Here is a 27,860-nt window from a genome sequence, read left to right on the forward strand (position 1 = left end):
TTATTATTTAACCTTTGTGTCGGCCTCCCAGTCTGTTTTTACTGTTCCTTCTTTCCTCTCTTTCTTCTGTCCTTCTTTCCTTCTCTCCCTCCTTCTCTGTTTCTTTCCTCCCCCACTACCTACTTACCTACCTTCCTTCCTACCTTCCTTCCTTCCTTCCTTCTTCCTCTCTCCTTACCCCCCTTCCCTCCTCCTTTCCTTCCTTCTTCCTCCCTCCTATTGTTTTACCTAAAAATGCAGTAGACTTTTTTCAGTCCTGAGTAGTGTCTACAGAGGATGGAGTAGCATGTATGTAGCCTGGAAGGCAAAACCCAGGGCAAAAGAAGTCTGGCACACTCTCCACACTGCTCTAAAACCTAATTGCTTGAGCACACAGTAATAACTGAAGGACATTCAGATGAGCATATTAACATTTTGAGTCAGTTTCTCCCATCTGGACTGTGGCAGTTGTACTGTGAGAGAACAGTCTTCAGGGAGATTTTAGTAAACGAATAAAACTGAAACTGTAAAATTAAAATGCTGAGTAGAATTTTGAAAAGTGGATTGAGATTGGAAATGATACCCTTGCAGATTATCAATGACCCCATACATGTCCACTATAACTACTTAAAGCTTATTGTCTGCATTTTTTTATATGTGTGTTTATGTTCTTAGACTCACTTTTTCTCAAATTGGCCCTGAAGAAAAAGCTGAAATATTTTTGCAGTGAATTGAATTGATGTTATATGAGAAAACACAACAGCCTTTTTTAAATGAATCACTCTTGATCTCCATACCTACAGTACACTGTGATACATACTGTAGTGCTTAGGATACAATCAAACCTCCCACTCTGTCAAACCCACCTCAGATCTTGCTGAACATGTACAAGAGGTGAGTGCTAAAAATACTGGACATCTCACCTATTTAACTATTCACATTCCTGAGATTACATAACCTCTGAGCTGAATGTACCTCTCATTTCAAACGCATGGTGGCTTGCTACACTATGTTTGTCATAAACTGATCTAAATAGATGTTTAGATTGGATTTAATTCAATCTAAATGTTTAATTGAGCGTACAGTATAATGTCTAAGCTATAGTCCATTTCAGATGATAAGCCTTTTGACAGCATTCAATGGAATTACAATGTGCTTGTTAACTACAGTATCAATACATTTTAGTATCTTGGTGTCCAACTGTGATTGGTAACCAGTGTAGTGTCCTTGCTTATTGTGTCTTAACTAGAATGGAGGATTGACAGTTGCCTTGTTGTTGTGGGGGTCCAACATCTGCCTGATTGAAAGTACTGAGTAGGAAACAAAGAGGGTGATGTACAGCCTTGTGACAAAATGGGACGAATTCCATAAAGAAAAGGAACAGTTGCATGGCCTGATTTTAATTAACTTCAGTGGACATTTCGGTTCTAAAAACACAGCCAAGTAACATGCATAGAAACACCATCATTATAAGGGAATGTTCCATATTTTGGGATCAAGCGTGGGCCTTGATGTCACAGTAAAGGCAGTGCTATCATACTGTTTCTCTCCTTGAGACAGTGAAGGTAACTGTCTGTGGTGTTTTGGGGAAAGTAGGACTCACTTTGATAACAGTGGTGCAGCATTACTGTGGTAACTAAGGTCAGAGGATATGACTCTGACTCCCTACACACACAGATGGGTCACTGTGTTTCCTTCTTAGTAGAATAATCTCATATGCTGTAGATGAGTATGATCATGTATGGACATAGAGTATTCTTGGTAATAGCTGTGAAGGTTTAAAGACTATCCACAGAGGACAGTTTCCTCAGAGTTAAGGTGACATCATGCATCAGAAGGTGTATTAATAACACTTTGATTCTCCTCAGCTAAGCTTCAATAAACATTTTCAGTATAAGACATCCTGGACTCCTGAGCACTTTCTCCACTGATGAGTTAACCATTGACAATCATCATTATACCTCTAGCATAGCTTCTAGAGGCAAGTCAGCTGATATCTCTCAATTCTACATCAGTGTGGCAGGATGGGTGTAGACAAATGAAAAGAAAAAAACAACAAAAACAAGTCTGTTGGAGGGATGAACAGCATTCTTTCTCTTTTTTTGTGTGTGTTTTTCCTTTAAATTGTTCCCATGTGTGGCTATGTGTTATTCATAAGACAGAAAGTAGTATAAAAGCAGTATATCAGTACCTTGGAGTTAGAGATGGATTCAAGAAAGCACAGTCTGTTTCCAAAGCCTTCAGCAGCCAGACAGAGTTTCTGTTGCTCCTTTTGGATTGTGGCCGAGCACTGTAGGACCACTTCATCATCCTAAAACACACACATACATACACACACATAGAGACACAGTTACAAATCAACACATATATCAACCCTGGAGTCACTAAAACGCTGGAGAGCAACTATATCTTCCTAGAGAAGTGTCACAAAAACACATTTCCACACACAGCAAAACAGTGGAGCCGTTTGTGCTGATACACTCCATCTCATCCCTCTGAGGAATATACTCAACACATAAGAACACATAGTCTGATGTTTTTCATTCATATGTCATCAATGTACTGTATTAATGATATGCATGTATTGTGAAAGTAATGACGATGGTGTGCAAATGAACCAAATATTGTCTTTTCAGTATGTCTCCAAGCCAAATGAAAGAATTAGAGGGGGAACAGGTGGCTCAACTTTGGCTTAGGGGGGTTGGAAAGCTGTAGCAATAGTTTATTACACCTATACTTCTCACAATAGAAAAATCACCAAATTAATGAAAAAACTACAGGAAATGATATAACAAATATAAAAATGTTAAAGCATATAGGTACATATACATATCATACATGTGTAATAGTGTGTCACATGTGTTTTTCTTTAAAGTGAATTCAGTGCTACCTATTTGTAGCCTGCTATCAAGGCTATCACCTTTTTGCTGATTGAGGAAAATGTGCCGTACATTTCTACTATTATAAACCTCAACACTTTTGATGAACACCAACATGTATCTGCTGCCCTTATGCTAGACAATAATGTAGACCTCTACTCAAATGTCCAATGTGCTACACCCCGTTATATTGTTGTCTGACCCTCAATATAATGACAATAAAGATACTACTATACATTCACACAATTCACATGGGAACAACACACAGCTGCATTGACTCATGGTCAAATTGCCGACTATGAATATAGACATAATTCTATGAGATTCTGAGAAACTACATTTTTATAAATAATAAAACACAGCAACAACCAAATATATGTATGTTGGCTATGCAAGGAGTGAAGTGTATAAACACCTTGTATTTATATTCGTTGATCAGATATTTCCTTTTAAAAACCATTGTTTTAATAAAATTAAAACAATTTATCATTTGAGATTTTTGGGATATTGTGTTATGTTTGCTTCTAGTATCTAGTAAACATTCAAAGGAGTCCATCATATTGAGAGTCCATAATAGGATATCACATGATCTGTTGTTCCTGCATTGGTCGGTGTTACGTTTCTCTTTGTCTTTGGTTTGTTTTTCCAGCCTTCGTTTAAACAATTTCACATTTTCTATGAACATGGTGACATTTCAGATAACATCAAATAAACAGAAAAGCAATCATGTACAGACTCGATTAGACACATATCACTTCCCATTTACTTCAATGCATGCTTTTTAATCAGGAATTAGATTGAGAGAGACAAGCACACAGCGGCAATGCAAGTCAAAGTAGCAATGCATACTCTCTTTCTCTCTCTCCCTCTCACACACACACACACACACACACACACACACACAGTCTGCACACAGTGTGGCACAGTGTGTCCTAGGCGATCATGTGCCCATGATAAGCTTCTTATCAGTCAGTCAGACAGTAACAGCACTACAACATGTCCTGCAACTGAGTGTTACAATCAATTAAAAATCTGTCTGCTCACATAACACATCATCTAATCTTACTGTTACTGACATCTAATCAGCATATATGCCTCATGTCTGTCCACCCATACATACTGTGTATGTGTGTGTGTTCAAATGTGTGTTACACCACAACAATTTCTCAGATATGACTGTCTGAAGGGTTTCCGTAAACATCATTTGAAGTAATACTCTGTCAAGCATGGTTGGACATAGGAAGTCATCCGTGGTCTCCAGAATTGAAGTCAGGCCTACATCCAACCCAAATTCTGTCAAGCCTCTGTGCTAGTCTTAAGTCAGGGAAGGGATCATCTACTCCTTGTATCTATTGGTCTGGAGTGACCCGCTGCTCCTCCACTACTCTATCCTCCTCCTCACTGATGAAATGTTTTGCTGTGTAGCAGGGTCCAAGACAGTGACACTCATGTGAAAGCTGAAGGGGGCATAACAGCCACTGTGTGTGTGCAGGAAGCCCTCTCTAAAATATCAATATTACAGCATTAACAATCAGAGGTGAGGACCCTGGATGAAGAGGAAGATAGAGAGAGGAAGGTGTAGCATGTTCGGGGGACACTCAATACAAGGAGTTGATGATGATAATAGAACTGCAATCGATTAGTTGCTAACTATTTAATTAATCACCACTTGTTTTAATAATTGATTAATCATTAGGGGCCTTTTTAAGAAGGAAATTTCAAATTCTCAGATTCCAGCTTCTCATATGTGAATTTTTTCTGGTTATTTAATCTTCTATGATGATAAACTGAACATGTTTTGTCTTGACCAACAGTCCACAACCTCAAACAAGACATTTGAGGACCTCACCTTATTGGCTTGGGGGAACAGAAATCAACTTTTTTTCACAATTTCCTGACATTTTATAGACCAAACAATTGACATTCCCTTCCCAACATCCCGACCAGGACAGACATTCCTGGACACTGGACAGCTGAAGATAGATCAAGGAGCCCTTTAACATCTGACAACTGAGACTCTTTGACAGATATTTGAACAGACAGGTGTCATCACCACCTCTGACCCACCTGTCCAAAGTGTTTCCAAGGTCAATAAACTTCTATAGTAATGTGCTGTTAGTTGTTTGAGCAGTGCTGTACAGGTTCTTTGTACAGACGACTGTATTTTTGGTCAGAACACTACATAATGCATGTTACCTCATCTGTTAGTTTGGCTGCAAATGACCAATACAGAGCCTGTAACAACAAGGTAAGACAGAATATCTGTTAGTCGCTGTAAATAAGTGGTTGTCTACCTTTGTATTCTTTGGCTGCTGGTTCACTGAGTTTTTAGCGCAATAATAGTGGTACTGTTGAACTCGCCAGGGTCTTAGCTTTCATATGAGATGCTATTTGTTTGTGTACCATGAAGTATCAAAACGGTAGCAATGGAAATGTGGAGAGTGGGTTGACTTTCTGACGCTATTCGGATTTTGATATTTGATCATTAATATGCCTGGTGTTTGAGTTGTGTTTGGTGTTTGTAAAAATGACGTGCTTGTAGCGGAGTTTCTCCTATTTAATTTGATGTGCAGTATGACTGTATTGCTACATAATTAGGGGATCATCCCTATGTTCCCCGGGTCCTATGTCCTACAGTTAGCCAGTTAGCTGAGTTAGTCGCCGAGTTAGCCACTGAGTTAGCAGCCGAGTTAGCAGAGGAGTTAGCCGCCGAGCTAGCCGTTGAGTTAGCCGCCGAGCTAGCAACAGAGTTACCCGGGGAACATTGGTACGCTCCCCAGGTTTAACTGCTACTCCCACTGGCGTTACAATGTAATGTACCTCAGTGGTTTCAAGTACAGCGAGGGTATCTTCGCTTCCTGTTTTCAAAATAAAAGCACCAACTCTATCGTTATGGTTTTCTTAATAATAAAAGGCAACGGGTGTTTTATTTTGTGAAAATGACCGGAAGTGCGTTAGTCCCTACGGCTAACTTGAGTGGCTCCGAATTCGCAGGAACAAAACTTTAAGCAGATGTTATTTGGACAAATTAGCGTCACATTGTGGATCTAAAGGGCTACTTTCTCACCTAAAAAGGTTAGACATGTGGAAAAAGTGGTATATTTACAGAGTTAGAGCTAAAATAAAATCCGCTTCAGCCTGCTGATTTCAGCTTGGGTAGGAACGAAATGCATTATGGGTTATCGTGTAGTTTACTGACTGGTCTGCTAACGCCGATCAGGCTACAGAAACAAGCAATCATTTTGAGTTGGGAGCTAGCTAGCTAATCGATTACACACCACTCAAAGAAAGTCTTCCAGTTGAAGACTGGCTAACGTTAAATACTGTTGTAAAATCAATTGGTTGAAATTAGTCGTTACCCTGTATGATTCATCACTTGACATGGCACAGGCTGATCGATTGACACACTCGGCAACGAACCTGGCAACCCGACTGCTGGAATTATTTTTGGTTGTTCGACTACGATCTCGAGACACTAGATGGCGGTTTTCTGCTCATTCTCCATATTCAACCTTTAACATTATACATTGTTAAACAATTCTAGAAATGAACTCTGCGAAAAGAATAACTAAAAATAAAATATCAGTCATTATTTCAATTGATTAAACTCCAATTAGAAATGCTTATTTTCTTGTATATCAGTATCTATCAGTATTTCACTCTTTATGTATAAAGTTAGCAGCCGGTTACAAACAGAAACTCCTGGTTCTGAAGTGAAAAGATGAAGAGGCAGTGGTGTTACACACGTTCAGATGAAACTTTACACTGTGGAAAATATTTACTTTTGTAAATATAACGACTGTAATTGTTTTGTTGGGCACAAACTGAAACAAAACCCTTTGGTGTGAATACATGTTCACATAATAGCTTCCACTTCCAGGTATAAAAGTAGCTACATGATAAGCTGCTTAGCTAGTGGCTAATAGCTAATGTGGCAGTCCCTCAAAGAGAGTAAAACATTGGGACATTTTTTTTTTTTTTTAACTTTCCAGCATTGTGTCTCATCAGCTAGGTCACAACGTAGCATGAAATCAATAATGAACAGACTGAGTCCACCACCCGCTGAGCTTGATGCTAACCTTTCAGTCTGCTAGCAGTCCCGTTTCCACTGCAGGAACTACACTGTATGTGTATACTCAATCAGCACCGAGTAAACCTCAAGCCCCACTCAGGAATTTTTCGGGGCCAAACCAAGAGCGATAGATAGACTAGACTGTACTGACAAACTATTGCTGACTCACATAGCAACAAAAATGCCCTGATGCTAACCTTTCAGTCTGCTACATTAGTGACTGTACTGACAAACTATAGCTGACTAACATAGCAACAAAAATGCCCTGATGCTAACCTTTCAGTCTGCTACATTACTGACTGTACTGAAAACTATAGCTGGCTAACATAACAATAAAGATGCTCTGATGCTAACCTTTTAGTCTGCTACATTACTGACTGTAGGCCTACTGACAAACTGTAGATGCTAACATAGCAAACATATGAAAAACATCACTAACATGTCAGGGATGCACTTAATGTTATATGTAATATTTCACAAACTGCCTACAGAGCTGACAGTCGAACAATTAATTGGTCAAATTATGACAACTTATAGCAACAAAAACCTTATTGAACAGTACCAGCTACAGCCAAATACAACATGACAATAACATAAGTGGAGATGACACTGTCAGTCAGTATTTTCTTTGCAAACAACTTCCTCTCAGGTTAGCACATAGAAAGCAACTCACATGAAGGAAGCAACTAGCCGGAGGTTAGGATTGTAGACACTGTGGAGTCTTTTCAAAGTCAAAATGCAAAGGAAGTATGTATGCAGTAGGTTATTTGTCTGTCTATAAGGATGCTAGGCTTGAGCGAAGAATTGAATTAAATTGTTAATTGATGATGTGGGACATTAATGAAGTGTACAACATTAAGATGTGGGAAGCAATTTCACCTGTTCATTCACTGTGACTGGCTAAATGACTCAAATGTGTGTGTAAGTGTGCAGCTACCAGAGGGCGGTCGCAGTCGGCCATCAGTCCCTTCCATTAAGAGAAGAGGGACATATACACTAACGTGTGCATCTGCTAAAACACACACACACACACACACTCACATCTCCATTATACATTTAAACCCTCTCTCTTTCTTTCTCTCTCTCGCTCTTTTCTTTTTTTCTCTCCTTTTTTCACCAGAGGTTTCGCCTACTCACTGCAGTGCTCTCATGGTATTAAAAGACAAGCAGTATGTGTGTGTTTAGAAAAAAAACGGCTTTTAATGGATATTTGTTCTTGTCTAAAAAAATATGTGATTGAAAAGTCCTAAATTAAACTTCTGTCTTTAAAGTAATAAAACAGCAGCTGTTCCAGTATAATAAAACCATGACTATCAAATAGGACATTTATTATGCATATATGGGCTGCCAATGTATTTCTATATATATGTATATGTGTGTGTGTGTGTGTGTGTGTGTGTGTGTGCAATCTTTAATTTTTTACATGTGTCCATCAATCTTTCCACAGTCCAGTATGTTAAATTATTAGAATTTCTGGATGTGTGCTCACAACATCGAGTGTGGAACATGTAGACAAGCTGATCATCACAGTTTAGCTGGCATTAAAACCAAAAAAAGCAGACATGTTCGCTACTGCGTCATTCTTAAACACAGAGTTCAGCCTCAGAATCTCTTGCGGAGGTGGAAGAAATTAGCATGGTGCTTTTGGATTCAGATCAACTTTGACACAGCGGTTTGAGTCTCGACAGAGGGAGACAGCGGAAACCTGAGACACAGAAAATTGGGGATGCTATCCTTTTAGCTGTGTCATATTAACTTTAAGTAGTTACAACATCATACCGTTTTCAGCACTACTTATCTTTAGAGGCACACATGAATCTTCTTGTTTGACTATAGACACTAAAAAGGCTTTATACTGTGTGAAGCCTACAGAAACAGCTCATAATGAAGGTGGAGCATGCCAAAACAGCAGCTTATATATATATATCACCATATATGGTTGTAAGGTAGGTGGTGCCTTCAGGAAAAGCTAGTTCATACTGCAGACAGAGGGAATCTGCAAGACCTGTTTAAATGCACCCAAAAAGCAGTGTGCAGGTCAGTACATGTGTTGAGTGCATTCCCCTCCCCGTATAACATCTGCAGAGATGATTTTTTTAATATCTTAAATCCTCCATTGTTTACATCCATGTTTATTTGTGAGCAGTCTTTTTTTTCTTGCCTTTGTTGATGGTGGTTGTGAAGGTTACTATGGAAATGTAATAGGTTACAGATTATCTATTTAAAATGTAATAAGTAATGTAACTATTTAAATCACTTAATCAAAGTAATGTAACTTATTACATTTGATGACTTTTTGATGACTTTTCTATTTTTCTAACTGATGTTTCCAGCTGTTAGGATAAGTGTTCCCATTAAGATCAGCTGTTTTTCATGGATACTGACATAATTTATAAAAGAGATAATTTCTTATAAAGCAACATTTATCTCTCATTTCAACATATATTCATTAGTTCATGTAGATTTTGGAATATTAAATAAAGATATTTGATGAATAAAGAGGGTTTAATTGGTACTGTGACAATATTTAAGCTCATGTGTGCTCCAAATAAACCCAAGTCATCATTTATTTAGAACATATAATAAAAAAATATTGATTTCAAATGATTAAAAACAGCAATATATGTATTCAGTAACTTGTTAAATATTAAAAAATAATGAAAATCATAAAGGTGTAACCTCCTTTGTAATCATCAACATTTTCATCACTAACTGTAACAGATTACACTTACATTTATTTTGTAATTAAATTATGTAACACTGTTACATGGAATTAGTTACTCGCCAACCCTGAGTATTACATCACCTGCACGAATAAGCAAGTGCATTCTTGGCATGTGCCTAGGGGCCTTTGAGCTGAAAGGGGCCCTCTATGATGGAAGAGAAAAAAATGTGTGTGCAAGTTCCATAGAAATATGACACAAGGCTTGACTCATTCTCTTGATGTTGATAATTATGGTCACTATCAGAAACCTTGTATGTCTAAAACTAAATATGGAGTTAGAAGGTTTCCAACCAACAGCAGTGTTACGCAATCAGAATAAAATAAAAGTTGTTTAGGGGGACATGAGCTTCAGTACCCATGCAGCCTTGACAAAAACTCCATACTGCACCTTTAAGTGGAGCAGATGAGGCAGTATGCGTGACAGAGAATCCTATTAGCTGATAACCACACAGCAGTTGGTAGTGTAGCTTCTATAGTTACTGCAAGATGAGTTATACAATTCAACTAGAACCAGGAAAGTATAAGGAAACTATAACTATAAGTGCAGAATTATAAACATATTAAAATGTCTATATGCAACTCAAGCATAGCCTTTAATCTAAGCTTGTGACAGCTTTAAGTGCTGGCACAGTCACAGACAGACCTTATCCATTTGCTTTCTGACTTCATAATCGATGTAGAATGCATGTATATTCTCTTGGCATTGATTCAGGTTGGTAGAAGCTGTTGTTTTACTGTGCCAAACTGAAAAAAGGGAGTGAAAGCTACGTCCAACTGGCACAAACTGTTAGTATGCTGCTCAAGTTTTAGATACACACATAAAGTAGATACAAAAGGGCACTCTAGGAAAAGCTAATGTATGTCACAATGACTTATATAGTCATAAAGTAGGGTTGAAGTTGTATGTGTAAATCAACATACATTACAATGAGTGAGGGCTTCTTATGTTTCATCATTTATGAAGGTTATGACTCAGTGCACCTGGAAATGGTCAGAGTGGATGGTCTCTCTCAGGGGGGCAGTTGGGGCAGACTGTCTGCTGCAGTGGTGTTCAGGGATGGGCAGACTTCTGGCTAATACACCACACAAGCACAGTGTGTGTGTTTTTTTTGTACAGATGAAGCTGAAATAACTAAATTACTAAAGCTCCAATTGGGGAACATTGCAGTTGTCATAAGCTGCCTCGGGAACTCATCAGTCACTGTGGTTCTGCTTAATTATCTAGACGTGTGGGCTGAGGGAATACCATCACACACACTCTCACTCACGCACACACACACACACTCACACACACACACACACACTCACACACACACACACACACACACACACACACACACACACACACACACACACACACACACACACACACAGAGCCATGTAAGGTTTGTTGAAAACTGGTGTAATGTCTTTATGGCGTTTATAATGTCTGGCACGTAAAATCCCTCCTGCTCACACACACACAAACACACACACACACACACACACACACACACACACACACACACACACACACAAGGAAAGTGGAAGGTAGCTGAGATATCTACTATGGCTATCATTAACTGGAATCATGACTTAGTGAGATTTATATTGGCCGACACACTCACACACACACACACACACACACACACACACACACACACACACACACACACACACATTGTTCCCTACATGAAGAGGTCTGGTGTCTGTCAGCAGTACTTTGCATTCCAGCCTTCTATGGAGTGAGAGAGAGAGAAAAATGATAGAGAGACTTAAAGAATCAAAAGGAAAAGAAAGGCAAAAAATGATAGATAGAAAATCAGCGGCAGTTCGGAGTCACATACAGCCAGTTCAGGTTTGTAGCATGTGTAGAGCTAAAGGGGTAACTATCAGAGATGCTTAGTGAATGTAATGTAGATCTGTCTCAAGCTGTGTTTCTATGTAATGACCACTAGAGGCAGACTCATCATTCCTCCAAACGAAATTCAAAATATTTAGTTTCTTGTGCACAGAAAAACTAATGACTCAAGTGAAAAAGAATCTGGCCTGGAAATATCCAACATGAGTGGAATGATATGTGGAAACATCAGACTGAGACTACTAACTCAAGTTCTAATGAAAGAATGTTATACTATACTATACTATACTATACTATACTATACTATACTATACTATACTATACTATACTGTACAAAGAACATTTAACATATACAATATTGTGTGATTCCTAAATGGAAATGTATGCAAGAGACAGATTGATGGAGGTAGGACAGCAAAAAATTGGCAAATCACTTTCAGATTTTTGGGGGGTTTGCCCTGTAATTCCTGTAAAAGAGATAACTTCTATTACAAAAATGTTGATGCATTGCTTTTTTGTCACAATAAACTTGGCCAAAATCTTACATACTTAAATATATTTAAACATACTATATATACAAGAAGACAGCAATTACACAGAAATGGGTGCAGGTAACCCCCCCCCCCCCCCCCCCCCCCAATAAATGTTGACTGAACTGCAATTATCAATGAAATAAACTGTATATCCTTTAGACTACCATATGACCTATATGTAAAATACTGGGAAAGTTGTCTACATACAGTATATGTGCCTGTAAGATGCAACCATTACATATGTCATTGAAATACATTATGTTTGTCAACCATATCAACCTTTTCTTTTTGCCTGAAAATATTAATAAAAATACATTTGAAAAAATAAAAAAAATGTAATTAATTTAATTGGTTGAATACATTTATATGATTTAATAGTGTGCTGTTCTTAAAGTGTGGAAAGATCCTGGTTTACTTTTTTAATAAATGACTGTCTAAAGGTAACAACAGTTTATTACAACATGAGATTTATTTGTGTATCTCATCGTGGTAACTGTTAGAATTACTGTCAATACAACTAACAGAGAAACAAACACATGCAGCTGGCTCACAGTTTTCATATTAGATACAGTATCACTTTAAATGGAGGTAATATCTAGCCAATATTTCTGCACATGTTGCTCATACTCCTTTATTATAAGAAAAACTGTGTGCACTACACACAACTCTAGTGAGTAATAAGTAATTACATATTTCTGTTTCTGTTATCTCAGATGTTGGAGATAGAGAGGAATTTGATCACTGCTCATAAATACTTAACCAGCAGTCATTGCCAAAGCTGTGTGCTGCAGTTCAAATCTTTATTCTACAGAATGAACAGAGATACAAGCGTTATGACAGCAGCTGATCATCTGCTGACATATTTTAACCTGTCAGCAAGAGCTTCTCTCTGTGTGCACACACAACAGTAAGTATAGAGCACTGTGCAAAAGTTGGAGGCACTTTAGATGTTTAGATTAGTATTCATAAAGCAGCACCATGAGGGAGGCGTCTGATGCGTCCCAAATGCATTCTGCAGCATAACAAGCCAAAACCTCCAGCCAGAGTCATGCACAAGTATCTAGTTGGTCCTGCAGCAGATGGTTTGACCCTCACACAGTCCTGATCTCAACATCATAGAGTCAGTCTGAGATTACATGAAGAGACAGAAGCAGCAACCAATCTGTTAGTACCTGAAAATGTGTGTACAGGTGTACTGAGGACTGGTACAGTATGTTCAGGTACTACGTACTAGCAGTACTGTGCAAATGTTGAGGCATTAAAAGTAATGTGAGGAGGCTATATTTCTTATTAATCGGCAGCTGTTTTAAAGGCAAAACTGCTCACATCTAATACTGACTTCATTTCAGTTTCTTCTGTTTAAATCAACTTTGTATCAAGTTATCTGATAAATAAAAACTGTAACATTATTTTGTCAGCATTCTTAACTTACTTTTAGTGCCTGAATCATTTGCACAGTACTGTGTATATTATACTGTACATTTTTGTTTTTTAAATACATTTTGGTGCATTTTTACACCTTTATTCACCAGTGACAGTTTTTAGATGTCAGGAATTGAGGAGAGACAAACTAAGGTCCACAGCCAGAATGTTGGTAAGTGTTTTAACATGATGTAGGCTCGCCTCAATGAATGTTACTTATAATTAAAATTATTTCTACTGTATTCCACTCACTCCAGCAGCTGCATGGCCGTCAGCATCTCTCCCTCTAGAAAACTTTTGATCAGTGACATTAAGCAAAGAGTGGAGTTAAGAGTCTTTCACTGTTAAGTAGCTGAGTTAACAGTGTTGACTTTTGTATCAACACCAGAGCAAGAGGGGAATGTACTAACATGTCAAAGTTTCAAGCAACATTTCAAAACGGAGAGCAGATCACAACACTGTACTTTAAAAATACTCATAAAACATTCAGCCTGTGGATTAAAGCACTGTGAAATAACAGACATAGCGAGAGGAAGATTAGTAAAGATGTATGAAGTTTCAATAAAACAAAGCATTGAGAATTGTGTGTGTGAGTGTGTGTGTGTGTGTGTGTGTGTGTGTGTGTTTGCACCTGTGTGTTAGCCTTAGTGATAGAATGGCTTTCCTTGCTTGAGAAAAACACTCTCTTAGGCTTCATCTGCCCTCCTCCCACACACACAAAAATAGACTGACATAAATTAGCATGTCTTCTATAGTCCACACAGTCACACACACACACACACACACACACTCAAGCATAAAAAAACAACGTGAAATTTTCTTTCATACATGTGCACACACACACAAACACACACACACACACACGTACAAAGGTATATGTGAGTGCATGGTCACAGTGCTCATCAGGACGGCACTCAAAAAGCAGCATGCACTATCTTACACAACAGCTTATTCAACAGTAGCCATCAGTGGAAACATTAAATATGACCTTACTGAAACAGGGGAGGGAGGAGGCAATAGAGAAAGAGAGACAGAAAGAGGGAGAGAGACAGACAGCTAGTGAGAGAGAGAGAGTGAGAGAGAGAGAGAGAGAGAGAGAGAGAGAGAGAGAGAGAGAGAGAGAGAGAGAGGCCTGTTTCGTAATCCATAGGTAGACAAGTAGGATCAGGAAAAGACACCACAACAAGCATTAATCCTACTCTGACACAATGGACAGAGAGAGAGAGGTTTAGAGAGAGTGGGTAAAATATTGGGAAAGTATAAAAAAACCCAACACTGTTAACATGTTTAATCCCATCCACTGAGTCCATAGACTTTTATTTTAATGTCCAGTGAAAATCCCGGATTTCAAAAGGATATCACATACATCAGGCTGAACACAGGAACAGTGTAAAAAGGCATTAGATGTTATAATGAAAAGTCAAACTGAGGCAACATATAAACCTGCAGTGTGTAATGTTACATTCAAGAGTTCACACAATGCTGATTAAGCCTAAAACCACTGGATACATTTTTCTGTACTTCACTGTATTTGGAGTTCTTAAACCTCATGTCTGATGCAATAATCCATGGTTTTAATCATGTGGCTCTTCTAAACTTTCCAAATGTTATCAGACCAAATGGATCAAATTCTGGCACTCAAAAAAAAAATGTATCCACCGATTCACAGTTGTAGCAGTAAGTTAGAGCCGGTGGTGTACTGGCCACCGGGCGTACCGAGGCAAACCCTGGTGGGCCAGCCGACCGTCAAAACACATGGGTTATTACCGGTCCTCTCTGTGTGCCTGTCATTCTGGGGACACGTTAGAGTGTGATGCATGCCTGTGTCAGTCTGTTATCACAGCCCAGTGATACTAAAACTCCCTGAAGGTGAAGTTAAAAAAAAGTCTTGCACTTCAGCTTTCTTTAAGATGAAAATTCAGGTTCAGGAAAAGCAGTTGGAAGAGATTAAAATAGTTCAAAGTTAAATAAACAGTTGTTTTCTGAATGAGAGTAAAATGAGATAATCTGTACCAATCTCTTTTTTATGCTACAGGATAAAGCTTACATTATTCTGTTTTTCTTATTTTCAAAACCTCCCAAAAAAGATCAAACCAACAATACATCAGTCCATCTCTACTACTTTCTAACTTCCCTCTCAGCTCTAAGCCCATTAGCCTACAGCTCAGTAATTTCCTAAAAACAGCAGGTAGGTCACTGTATTTTTTAGCAATTGTTACTCAAACAGGAGCAAATAGTGCTTTTATTCGGGATTATTTCCATTGGTGGATAAATCCACATTTAGTGCTCCACTGAGTATTTCTAGCAGCAGGAAGATGTGTGTGGGATTGAGTCAAAATGAACTAAAGTGTGTGTGTTCATGGATGAAGGAACATGTCACCCAGTGCAGTGGTGTGACTCATAGATGTATATTTTATAGTTTTAGGGCAACAATAAAGCTGTACAGCAGAGAGGAAGAAGATATAGCAGGAATCAATACACACATAATATACTTTACTGTTGGTTGGTTTGTCTGATAGTAAGAAACAACTCGAATATCACCAGACTTAGGTAGCAGAATTAGGACATGGTTAGCCTAGCTTAGCTTAAAGGCTAGAAGCAAGGGGAAACAGCTAGCCTAGCTCTGGCCAAGGTTCAAAACATATTATAATTAGCATTTTAAACACCTTTGTTTAATCAGTGTACAAACACTGATGCTCAAACAGTAATTTATGGCTTTAAGAGAAGGGTGGTTACATGCTGAAACTATTTCTTTTTGAACAACTGCCATGTGCAACAACTGTGCCATGGATACCGGACCAAAAATGGTGCCCCTTCAACCCTGGAAGAATTGCCTGGCTGGTGCATACGCCAAAAAGGTTTACAGCTTCCGGCTTTGCTTCCTCGTTATGCGGCCCACTGAATATACACAGTAGTGTTTCCCCCGCTGGACCCGTCCATATGTTCCTGTTCGGCCCACACACTTTACATTGTGATGATGTCACCGATTTTTTAAATCGCTTTTCTTGGCTCAAAGAAAGTTTTACACATATAAAACCTCCATGGATCAAAAATTCATAACAGAAAGAGTAATATAACAAAACATAATTGAGCTTGTTTGCAGTTTGAGGTGTCCTGTCAACAGTTTTACAGGTATCTCTTTTAGAGGTTAACTTGGGTACAAAATGAGAGACCCGAACCCTAACGGACCCGGAGAATTTCTTCCGAGATCCGAGTGGTTCCGACATTTAAAAAAAATGACGTGTCCGAAACCGAACAGATCCGAGGAAATTCGTTCCGAGATCCGAGTAGTTCCGGGATAATTTATGCCCGACCCCGTAAAAAGGATGAATAATTGTTGTAACTGTACCTTGTCTGAAATCATTTCAGTTTTTTGCGACACCCATAGCTCTTCAAATCATGAATTTACCCTTTTCAAAAACAAATGCCCAAATAGCGCAACATTTAAGGAAACCCTATTTTTAAATAAATGAATGTGCAGACTATAACTAATAATAGACTACACTTTATTGTATTTCATGTAGTTAACATAGGCAGACGATTACTTTGATCATCAAAGTCATCTTTATTGACTAAACATTCATATTTTATATGGCCGTGATCTGACTGACCCGAGTCAGACCTGTACTCGGGTTTTCTCGGTTTTACACAATTTAGCGAACAGATCCGGGACCCGAGGTTGTAAAATCCAATCCGACCCGGACCCTAGTTGACTACAGAAAAAATGGACCCGGACCCGTACGGGTCTCGCGTCGGGGCCGGGTAATTTCGGTCGGTCCGATCCGAGTTAACCTCTAATCTCTTTTACAGTGGTGGCCTATGGGGAAAATGCTCTTTAGGCCACAGGGGGATTTTGTGTAATACCGCGATTGTCCACTGGGGGAAAATCAGTCGATGGCTGAGCAGAGGCACCCTATCAACTCTTATAATACATCCATGGACTGTGTGGAACAATCCGGATGTCTTGCCTTCAGACCAAAAGCAAAATCTGTGCTCGATGACTGTATCTGTAACTGGAGACTGCAGACAATCTTTAGCCCAGCTTTGGCTGTCAACTGCCTTTATACTAAAGCTAGGCTAACCACATTATGTCTCCAGCTCTGACTGGTAGACTGGTATCTTCTCATCTCACACTTGGAAATAAATGTTTTCCAATACTGTTGAACTAATACTATATCAAGTATCACACACAGTCAATGACTATTAGTGACCATAAGCACTATTTTAATGCAGTTTTAATGGTGTCTGCTGATTCTGATACACATCACAGCTGTACAGTGACACAAAATGTGCTCTGAGCCACTCTCAAGCCCCTCCTATGTATATTAACTCAGACTGCTCATATATGTAGATGTAGTGAAAATATGCATCCTTGTCTTTGCCATCAACATCCTTTATGCGTCACTGTAGCGCTGTGTGTGTGTGTGTGTGTGTGTGTGTGTATGTGTGTGTATTTGCATTTATGTGAGAGTTGTATTCCAAGTAACCAGTGTTATACAGCAAGAGGGATTTAGAAGATACTCACACGCATACACACACACACACACACACACACACACACACTAACAGTGGGCAGGTCAGCGGAGGAGGGTTTAAAAGCTTGGCACAGAGAAAGTGAGAGAGAGAGAGAGAGAGAGTGTGGAGGAGGGGAAGCGTCAATGATGATGTAATCTGAGAAAAGCAGAGGGAAGAGGGATACACTACACTCTGCTGCTGCACACCAAAAAAAAAATATATTTATTATTTATAAATTTTACATTAATTTGAAGTTTAGTCTATTTAGAAGGCTGTTTGGTAAAAATATACATATCATTTTTCTGATTTCAGGACAGTTTTTAGATCACCTGAATAATATCCATTGGAAACTATCACTGATAAGTGTGTGTATAAATATGTGCAATTTTTTAATATGTATTTCTTTTTATTGTATTGTGTAAATAAGCATTGACCATTTTCTTAATATCTATTTTATTCTTTCTAACTATTTTATTGCCATTTAAAAATATATATATATTTAGCACTATGTGGCTCAGGGAGATGCTTCATTGTTTCATTGGTTTATATAATGACAATAAAGATACACAGATCTGGATAGTTCATTTGCATATTACCAATCACAATGTGGCAAAATTGAGATAATGAGACTATATCATATGTCATGATCTGGATACAGGTCACATGGTTAATACCAGCTGTAAACCTGAGAGGATATGCCAGACAAATGATTGAGTATACATATACAGAGTGAGTGCAGTTCTCACAATACAAGTGTAAATCTGGCCATGCTCAAGTGAACTACCATTGGGGAAGGTTGTTGGTCAGAAGCCAGATCAGTGTACACTGGAGAGGATGCCATCATTCTCTGTTCCTGAGCCTCAGTGAAAGACACAAGATTTAGGAGGATGGCAGTGTATTATGTTGTCACTGAATTATGTATGTATGTGAGAATGTTTCATTGTGTTTTTAACATTTTGTGCCTATATAAGGAAGCATGTGGAGAGGCAGAGGAGAACAATCTGCCTCTCCACATGCTCCATACTTTGTTTGATTCAATTCTTGAATTGATGTCTTATTATTAGTATCTATAAGTTAGGTGGAAGGTTGCTGGTGAAGCTGTTTTCCATTTTAGTGTGGGACTAGTGAAGCTGAGACAGTACTGTTTTGACAGTACATTTTCCTGCTTTTCATTTGCTGTGACGTGTTAATATTTTATGTTGTTTGGTTCAGTCATTAATATAATATAAAAACACAATATAAAAACCAGTTCTAGCTCCAATACAAACTAGATATACCATGTACTGTGGGAAGGTCTGAGTGTACAGTATGCATGTGTGAAGGTAGATGATCATCTGTCCTAGATTGGTTATCTTGTGGCAGGAGTTTTCAAAGTGTGACACTCATTTCTTATTTCTATATTTCCAAAGTGCTGATTCCTTTGCTGGTTTGATACATGCCTCTCCACATGTCTTGAGTGATCACTAACAGGCTCACCAAATATACAAAGCATTGTGTGCGCCCTCACGTATATCACATCACTATCCTATTGATTTGCTCTAAAGCCTGGTCTCAACATATGTATTTATATTCATAGATCTCCCCACAGATGATTGAGATAATCTGTGTGAATATAAGCATCACACAACAGCAGCATAATGTCATTGATTATTTAAATCTCCAGACACGCTGTCAGGATCAGTCAGGATTTCATATTGATTAATGTTCTGTGTTCTTATACACATCCAAAAGGTCAGCAGTTACACACACAGTCCAGATACATATACGTGATAAATCCTGAGTCCCATTATGTTGAGCAGCGCAGCAAAAGTAAGTACTGTATTAATCAACTTGACAAGTAAGAGGAAATTATTCAGAGGAAACAATGAAATGTTTAGCTTCAGACAAGCAAAAAGCAACTTTCTGGTTTAAGTTTAATTTCTATTCAAAATGCCAACTTGAAGAGGAAAATGGGTTAGGGGCCAGGGGGGCAGGAAACATGTGAAAAGTGGATATTGTTCATCCTGTTATCAAACACTTTGGACGAATGGATGAAGTACCAAGAGGCAGCAATGCAATGCCTGTGTGTAGTCTTCTGGAAAATAGAGGAGGTCAGTTGAGTAGGTGGTCCTTCAATGAGACCCAGGACACATTGCTTTTACGCTGCTAAAAGAATATGGCCACTTTCAGACCACCTCCCAATGTGGACTGAGTGATCAGATCTCAAAGTGTCCTCAATGCGTCTTGGGTCACAGCTGTATTTAGAGCTGTCCACTTGTGCTCCAGGTGTTTAAAGGCCTCTATTTAATTGCTTTAAGCCGTGCAGGTGGTGACTAACTGACATGTTTGTCCCTCAGGTACCGTAGCTGTTTGCACTTGCCTGGCTGCTGTGCTGAAATCATAGATCACAGATAGAGCCTTACAGCCAATTTCCCCCAGTGGTAAATTGTGGTATTACAGCTAAAAATCCCCCTGCAGCTCAACAAGCATTCTCCTCACAGATCACCACTGTAGAAGAAATGTGTGTAAAACTGTTGACAGGACACCTCTGGCCCCAAACTGTGACAAACTGTTAACATTGTGCCTTATCTGTCTGTCTATCTCACACTCTCCTCTTCTTCACTGTCTGTCGCACTCTTCACCTCTCTGCTCTCCTCCTTCTCTCTCTCTTCTCTGCTGTCCTCTCATAAAAAGGATGCAGTCAGCAACCAAAATCAAATCAAATGTCTCATTTTTGATTTGATGATTTGGTGCATTGGAGATACTTGTTTTTATAAATGGTGTGCTTTGTGACAAAAAAGACATAGCTAGCTAAAGAGCCCTCCTCCTCCTCTTTACCAGCCTGAGCCTGTAGATGAGTTAGTGGCTTTCTCACTTCCTGACTCATCTGCTACTACAGCAACAGGAGAGAACTCTTCTCCATCTCCTCCAGCCTAACCTGTGTGCTCACACAAAATGCCAACTGTGTGAAGATCTGCTGTTTGAATGACATGATTATAGTTTAAAATAAAACTAAACTAAAAACTAAAACTATAGGTTGAAAAACATTTTAGATAAGTGAAATAAAAATAAAAACTAGACAAAAACTAACTAAAACAATATTGTGCATTGTGTAAGACTGTCAAGGCCTATACAGTATAAGGTTACTTTAGTCTGCTGGCAAAAATGGCTTGAGGAAATAAATATTGTTCTTCTTGCAAATGAATGAATATACACTTGCTTAGTTTAAGCACAAGCTCAACACTAGCCTAACCTACCTTAATGTCAGCACCCTAACTTAATGGCTCTTCTCTACTTGTACTACTGTTACAGTACAGTATGTTGTCACCATCACAGACATGCTTTTTTATGTAGTTCACTATTAATGAAAAAGTGATCAGTCTTTGTAAATAAAAAAAGAGTTCTTGATTTTTCTTTCACATTACTGAGTGATTTTACAGAAGTCAAACTAATATCAAGGTAACAAAGTCATGTGCTACCCATCTGATTTGCCACTGAAGCAAAACTGTCACATGTTCTGTCAAAATCCCATCCAGCTGGCCCCTGCATGACCACGCTAACTGACAATTGCCAGCAGGATTTGTAGGACTTTGACTTTAACGATACAACTGCTGCCAGGGTTTCTCTGACAGCAGTAATACAGTGATCAAGCAAATACACACACAGAGGACCGGCCAGTGACATTCCTGGCATAATCCCAAATATCTCTGTACTTACAACAACAGAGCAGCCCTGCTGCCACACACTAAGCTGGACTAGAAGAAGGATCTGGATATTAACAGAGAAGTGAGAGAAAAGTAGGAGTCACAGATTAACTGGTGCACATTCACATGTAGAGGGGTTAAAGCAGGGAGGTGCAGCCAGCTGTTATGTAAGCTACATCTTTATGTAGGAGTGAAGACATATGGCTGAGCTGAAGAACTCACAGAAACTATTACACTGAAAACATCAAATGTTCAGATCCTGATGTAAGTTCATTTTATACTGTAACATGTGCCACTTGCTACATGTCATAGTCACTATATATTGTCATTTTTTTAAATAATATTTGTATTTTGTACTTTCATCCAGTGACACAGTCAATGACTCTGATAATCTCATCATGTAATAGAAATGAAATTTACTAGATTCACATGTTCCAGACTAACTTCACCTGGATCTGTTTCAATAGTAAAACATGCTTACACATGGATGCATCAGTCACATATCATCATGTATCAGTTACAGGGGACTTTAGAGGCCCTACATCATTTGGAGAGCTTAAACAGGTGTTTAGTTTGATTGATGTGTGACAGTGTGTGAAAGAGAAAAGTCACAATTTAAAACACAGGAATTAAATAACAGAACTTCTGTTATTGCCATGGTCAAATAACTTTAATAAGCTGTTTATAACAAATACATGAGTGACAACAAAATCAGACACCATGTCTACAAGGAGCAGTAAGCAAGATTATAATACCTGCATGTGAAGGTATGCCCCATACATTCATATCTACATACATACACCTACACATAGCTAACTCAGACATGACTAAATACTACTAAATAGAAACTAAATAAATTAATAAACACAATAAAATAAAATAATATCATATACTCGTACTTACTTACACATACAGTATGCATGTACACATATGTGTGGTAGAGAACATACAATGGTAACAAATATTGCCTCAACCCATAGAAAACGTTATAGGGTTATAACACTGACGGATGAGTACAGTAATTAGACCAAGAAACAGGTTGTGAACAATGAATGAAGAGAAAAGAAACAATACGATAAGATTAAGTAAAATGAGATTCAGTTAAATTAAAGACATAAGTAAATTAGTGAATAAATGAGTTCAAAAGAACTCAGGTTTCTGAGAGCTCCTTCTGAAAGTTCTCTTTCTCAGTATATATCTCCAGATCTCTCCTCTTTCTCAGAGTCTCTTAAAGAAGTTCTCTTCTCTCTCTGAAAGCTCTTTATTGAGGCTCTCTTCGCTCTTTTAAGCGCTTTCAAATTTGAAATTAGAGTTGAACTTGCCATGATTTTTTTGTATCATCCTTTTTCAGTTGCTAGTTTGGGGTCACTGAGTGTGTACTTGGTTAGAATCTCTATCTGCTTTCTATGTCTGACAGTAAAGAGTTATTCTGCCAATTCATAATCTCTTTTTATAGGCTCAGATCACATTTGAATCTACTTTGCTTTCAGTTTCTTCTTTCCAATGTACTGCATATGTTGATTTGCACCGGATTATAATCTGGTTTACTCTGATTGGTGTTTGTGTAGCAGTGTTGGTGTGAGACTGGTTAACATGTGTCTGAGAGGTTGGAGTTAGTCTAAGCACCAGCTGGCATAAGGGACACTTTTCTGGGCTCAGCTCTTAAGTTCGCAGGGCTTTGGAATGGAGGGTGTCTAGAGATGTGGATTTAAGGAGATTAAAACATTTGAGTGCTCGCTTTTGAATGTTAATTATCAGTGTGTATCTGTCTAATTCTGCTCTACATGCATTTGTTGGTATTTTTCTGTGTATGTGTAAAATGTATCTGTATTCTGCATATAAAGATTATACTGGATGTTTGTCCCAATGGATATAGCTATGATTACTGATCACTTCACTAACATGCAGCTCAATGAGCAGGATGACATTATCAAATATATTAAGCCACATTCTCTTAATTGCTTTTAGAGTTATTTTCCATTTAATGCATTCACTGCCATGTTGAAACTCCCTGATGCTGTTATGGATTAACTCATACTAGGTTCAATGATATGGTTATACATGGTGAACTGCTATTTGTTTTTCTAACATCTGAACCTGTTCTCCAGGTGAATAATTCAACTTGTACAACTAACAACATCTGTTTTCTAAAAATACTGATTTAACCAGATCATACATTTTGCCTCCTATACAACAATGTCTGTAATAGAGCTCTTCCTGCCAAGAAGAGTCAAAAGCTTGTGTGAATACAACAAGTGGAGATCTTTACTTTTTGTGTGATGTACATGTTTATTAATTAAAGTGTGAAGGGTATATGCATGTATATGCATGATTGGTGGTGCTGATTTAAGGAGGAAGCCAATTTGAGTTTTACTCAGCATAGAGTGTTCAAGGAAGTCTTACCTAGACAACTACTGACACAGATGCCACCTCATTTCTGAAGCTCTCTAATCTCTCTGAGAGCTCCTTCCTGAAGCTCTCTCCTCTCTCTGAGAACGTCTTCCTGGAGCTCTATATTCTCTCTGAGAGCTCCTTTCTGGAGCTCTCTATTCTCTCTGAGAGCTCCTTCTTGAAGTTCTGTCCTCTCTAAGAGCTCCTATACCTGAAGCTCTCTATTCTCTCTGAGAACTCCTTCCTGGAGCTCTCAATTCTCTCTGAGAGCTCCTTTCTGAAGCTCTCTCCTCTCTCTAAGAGCTCTTTCCTGAAGCTCTCTCCTCTCTCTAAGAGCTTTCCTGAAGCTCTCTCCTCTCTCTAGAGCTCCTTCCTGAAGCTCTCTCCTCTCTCTAGAGCTCCTTCCTGAAGTTCTCTCCTCTCTCTAGAGCTCCTTCCTGAAGCTCTCTCCTCTCTCTAAGAGCTCTTTCCTGAACCTCTCTCCTCTCTCTAAGAGCTCCTTCCTGAAGCTCTCTATTCTCTTGAAGAGCTCCTTCCTGAAGCTCTCTATTCTCTTGAAGAGCTCCTTCCTGAAGCTCTCTCTTCTCTCTAAGAGCTCCTTCCTGAAGCTCTCTCCTCTCTCTAAGAGTTCTTTCCTGAAGCTCTCTCCTCTCTTTGAAAGCTTCTTTCTGAAGCTCTCTTCTCTCTGTAAGATCCTTCCTGAAGCTCTCTCCTCTCTCTAAGAGCTCTTTCCTGAAGCTCTCTTCTCTCTCTAGAGCTCCTTCCTGAAGCTCTCTCCTCTCTCTAAGAGCTCCTTCCTGAAGCTCTCTATTCTCTCTAAGAGCTCCTTCCTGAAGCTCTCTATTCTCTCTAAGAGCTCCTTCCTGAAGCTCTCTTTTCTCTCTAAGAGCTCCTCCCTGAAGCTCTCTCCTCTCTCTAAGAGCTCCTCCCTGAAGCTCTCTCCTCTCTCTAAGAGCTCCTTCCTGAAGCTCTCTCCTCTCTTTGAAAGCTTCTTTCTGAAGCTCTCTTCTCTCTGTAAGATTCTTCCTGAAGCTCTCTCCTCTCTCTGAAAGCTCCTTCCTGAAGCTCTCACCTCTCTCTGAAAGCTCCTTCCTGAAGCTCTCTCCTCTCTCTGAAAGCTCATTTCTGAAGCTCTCTCCTTTCTCTGAGAGCTCCTTCTTGAAGATCTCTTCTCTCTCTGAGCTCTATCTGGTAGCTCTCCCCTCTTTCAGTCAGCTGCTTTGGGAGCTCTTCCTGTAGAGGATCAAAGATCACTTTGTTCTGTTTTAGAGCTGACCGTGTTTTATTTAGCTGGGCCAATGTTTCAATGTGAGTGTTGGTGCCATCAGCAGAGAACTGGTGATATCTGATCTGATTATTTTTCCTTCTGGAGGTCGCTCTTTAACTTCCTGTTTTCTTCTTCAGTGATAGAGAACTTCCTCTGAAGGTGCTCTCTGTCACTCCTCCAGACCTGCATTTCAGCCTCCAGCTGTTTCCTCATATCCTCCATCCTCCTCTTATAGTCCTGTGCAACAAGAACACAGAAATACATCAGGACATTTTCATTGATAGCTTCATTTTTCATTTATTTATTATTCATCATCTGAGGTATTTATCCAGTCAGACATTCACAGGTATCCATGATTACATCTGACTGACTGTGAGAGATGAGCTCATGTAAATTTGTGTGAAATGTCATCTCATCATTGATCTTATTACAAACTGCATCTGTGCTGATAAAAAGTGTATTTCACACAATATAAAGCCATTAAAACATGCATAGTGTTGTGTAGAATTGCAGGGGTGTGCCCTGGTTTAAACATCTTACCCTGATGGCTCTGCGCTTCTTCTTCTCTTGGTGCCTGGTGATGTTGAAAATGATCCAACACATGAGATGAAGATCTTGTTGTATATCTGACTGATGATTTTCTCTGAAGACAAATGTTTCTCACTTGAGCTACTTAGAGAGTGTAAAGCCTGTTTCTTACCTCTGGGGAACTCATGCATAGACACTCATAGACACTATCCAGACGTCATAACAGGAAGACAAACTTTCCTGTGTAGACTGTTGATCATGCAGCTAAAAGAGCTGAATCAGCTTGAATGACGTCACATGTGTGTGACTACATGAAAGAAATGATGGGAGCTCAGAGAAATCACACGGGCAGTGCTGATGTGTAGTTTCACCGGTGTTGGGTGTAACGTGTTACAATGTTAGCCTCCTCATATCCTCAATGTAACGCGTTACAATGTTAGCCTCCTCATATCCTCAATGTAACGCGTTACAATGTTAGCCTCCTCATATCCTCAATGTAACGCGTTACAATGTTAGCCTCCTCATATCCTCAATGTAACGCGTTACAATGTTAGCCTCCTCATATCCTCAATGTAACGCGTTACAATGTTAGCCTCCTCATATCCTCAATGTAACGCGTTACAATGTTAGCCTCCTCATATCCTCAATGTAACGCGTTACAATGTTAGCCTCCTCACATCCTCAATGTAACGTGTTACAATGTTAGCCTCCTCATATCCTCAATCTAATGTGTTACAGTGTCTACAGTCAGTAATCACATTACTAAACAAAGAAATGTGGCGTTACTTGCGTTACATTAGTTCTTCAATTATTATGCATAAATTGGGCCGATAAAAAATTGTCAAGGGTCAATTGTCATGCACGCTTGCGGTACAACTGCCTGACCTCTGACCTCTCATGCTAACACAAAGTTAATAATGAAACACTTACAGACCCTCCGTGCAGACCCCAAACAAACAGCCAAAGCTTGTGCATTGCTCGTTAATCTCCGTCTTTCAGAAACAAACTAAGCAAAGTAGTGAACAGACGGCCGTCAATAGACAGGAAAACTTTGGTGAGCTATCTGGACTGCTGTTATGTCAGAATGGAAAACACCAGGAGAGGCTACGTAGAAGCTCTTCAGCCTGGACCGGCTAGTTCTTACCTGAGAAACAGGTTGTCTATATATTATTTCGAGGCAGCTATTGTTTGTACAACATGGTATTAGTAATGTGTAATATATTACATTTTTTGAGTAACTTCCCCAACACTTGAGTTTCACTCACAGAAATTGAACAGGTTTCCTGCATTATTACTACTAGGTCTGTCATGATACTTCAGTTGGACAATATACTGTCTCAGAAATAACCACGATAAAAGATATTATTGTCATTTGAAGATCATTTTATACCACTCATATAATGATAATAGCATAATGATGTAGGGGGGGGTGGGGGGGTGGGTGGTACACAGACTGTCAATATGGTTAGGGACAGAGTTATTTCCCTTTAATTCTTCTACAGTCTCCACTCAGGGCGTACACAGTGAGGAATGGAGGACATTACTCACTTAGCCAATGTGACATGAATAGTCTCTTAGCTGCTAATGTGAAGTGTGGCAATATTGAGATAATTACATTATTGTAAGATAAGTCAACAATTACTGTGACAGATCTATATCACTGCACGACATGCTGTGTCATTTTTTGTATTGAAGTTGGACTGTAAGTTTATAACACAGGCCTTTTTAAATCCATAGAAACTTACCCATGAAATAATAGGCCTGTTGTTTTTATTGTATAGTAATAATTAAACTACCTGTTTAATTACAATTGATTAACATTACTTTGTACCCACAATTACTCACTCCATTTTTACCAACATTTTTTATTCCCACTGTCCTATAGCTTTTCTATTAAAGTTGAATTGCTTTATATAATTCCCCACTTGATCCTGTTACATCATCCACACCAAGTCACAGTATTCTGTGTGAATGTATTGGTAGGGATGTCATCATGGAAGCTGCCAGGCTATACATATCTATCTGT

At 38.9% G+C, this 27,860-nt stretch overlaps 1 protein-coding gene across 1 annotated transcript in view; it reads right to left on the reverse strand.

Moving 5' to 3' along the window:
• Positions 1 to 27,860, reverse strand: part of ryr2a (ryanodine receptor 2a (cardiac)) — a 175,685-nt gene that overhangs the window by 147,687 nt on the left and 138 nt on the right. Inside the window, exons 2-4 of the mRNA XM_053341138.1 lie at positions 25,847 to 25,880; positions 25,490 to 25,543; positions 2,171 to 2,290 (exon numbers count right to left, since the gene is read on the reverse strand). Of these exons, the coding sequence (XP_053197113.1) occupies positions 2,171 to 2,290; positions 25,490 to 25,543; positions 25,847 to 25,880 (208 nt within the window). The remainder of the gene's footprint in view (positions 1 to 2,170; positions 2,291 to 25,489; positions 25,544 to 25,846; positions 25,881 to 27,860) is intronic.

Source organism: Scomber japonicus, chromosome 20 (genome assembly GCF_027409825.1).
Source record: "Scomber japonicus isolate fScoJap1 chromosome 20, fScoJap1.pri, whole genome shotgun sequence".
In the NCBI taxonomy this organism is placed as follows: Eukaryota; Metazoa; Chordata; class Actinopteri; order Scombriformes; family Scombridae; genus Scomber; species Scomber japonicus.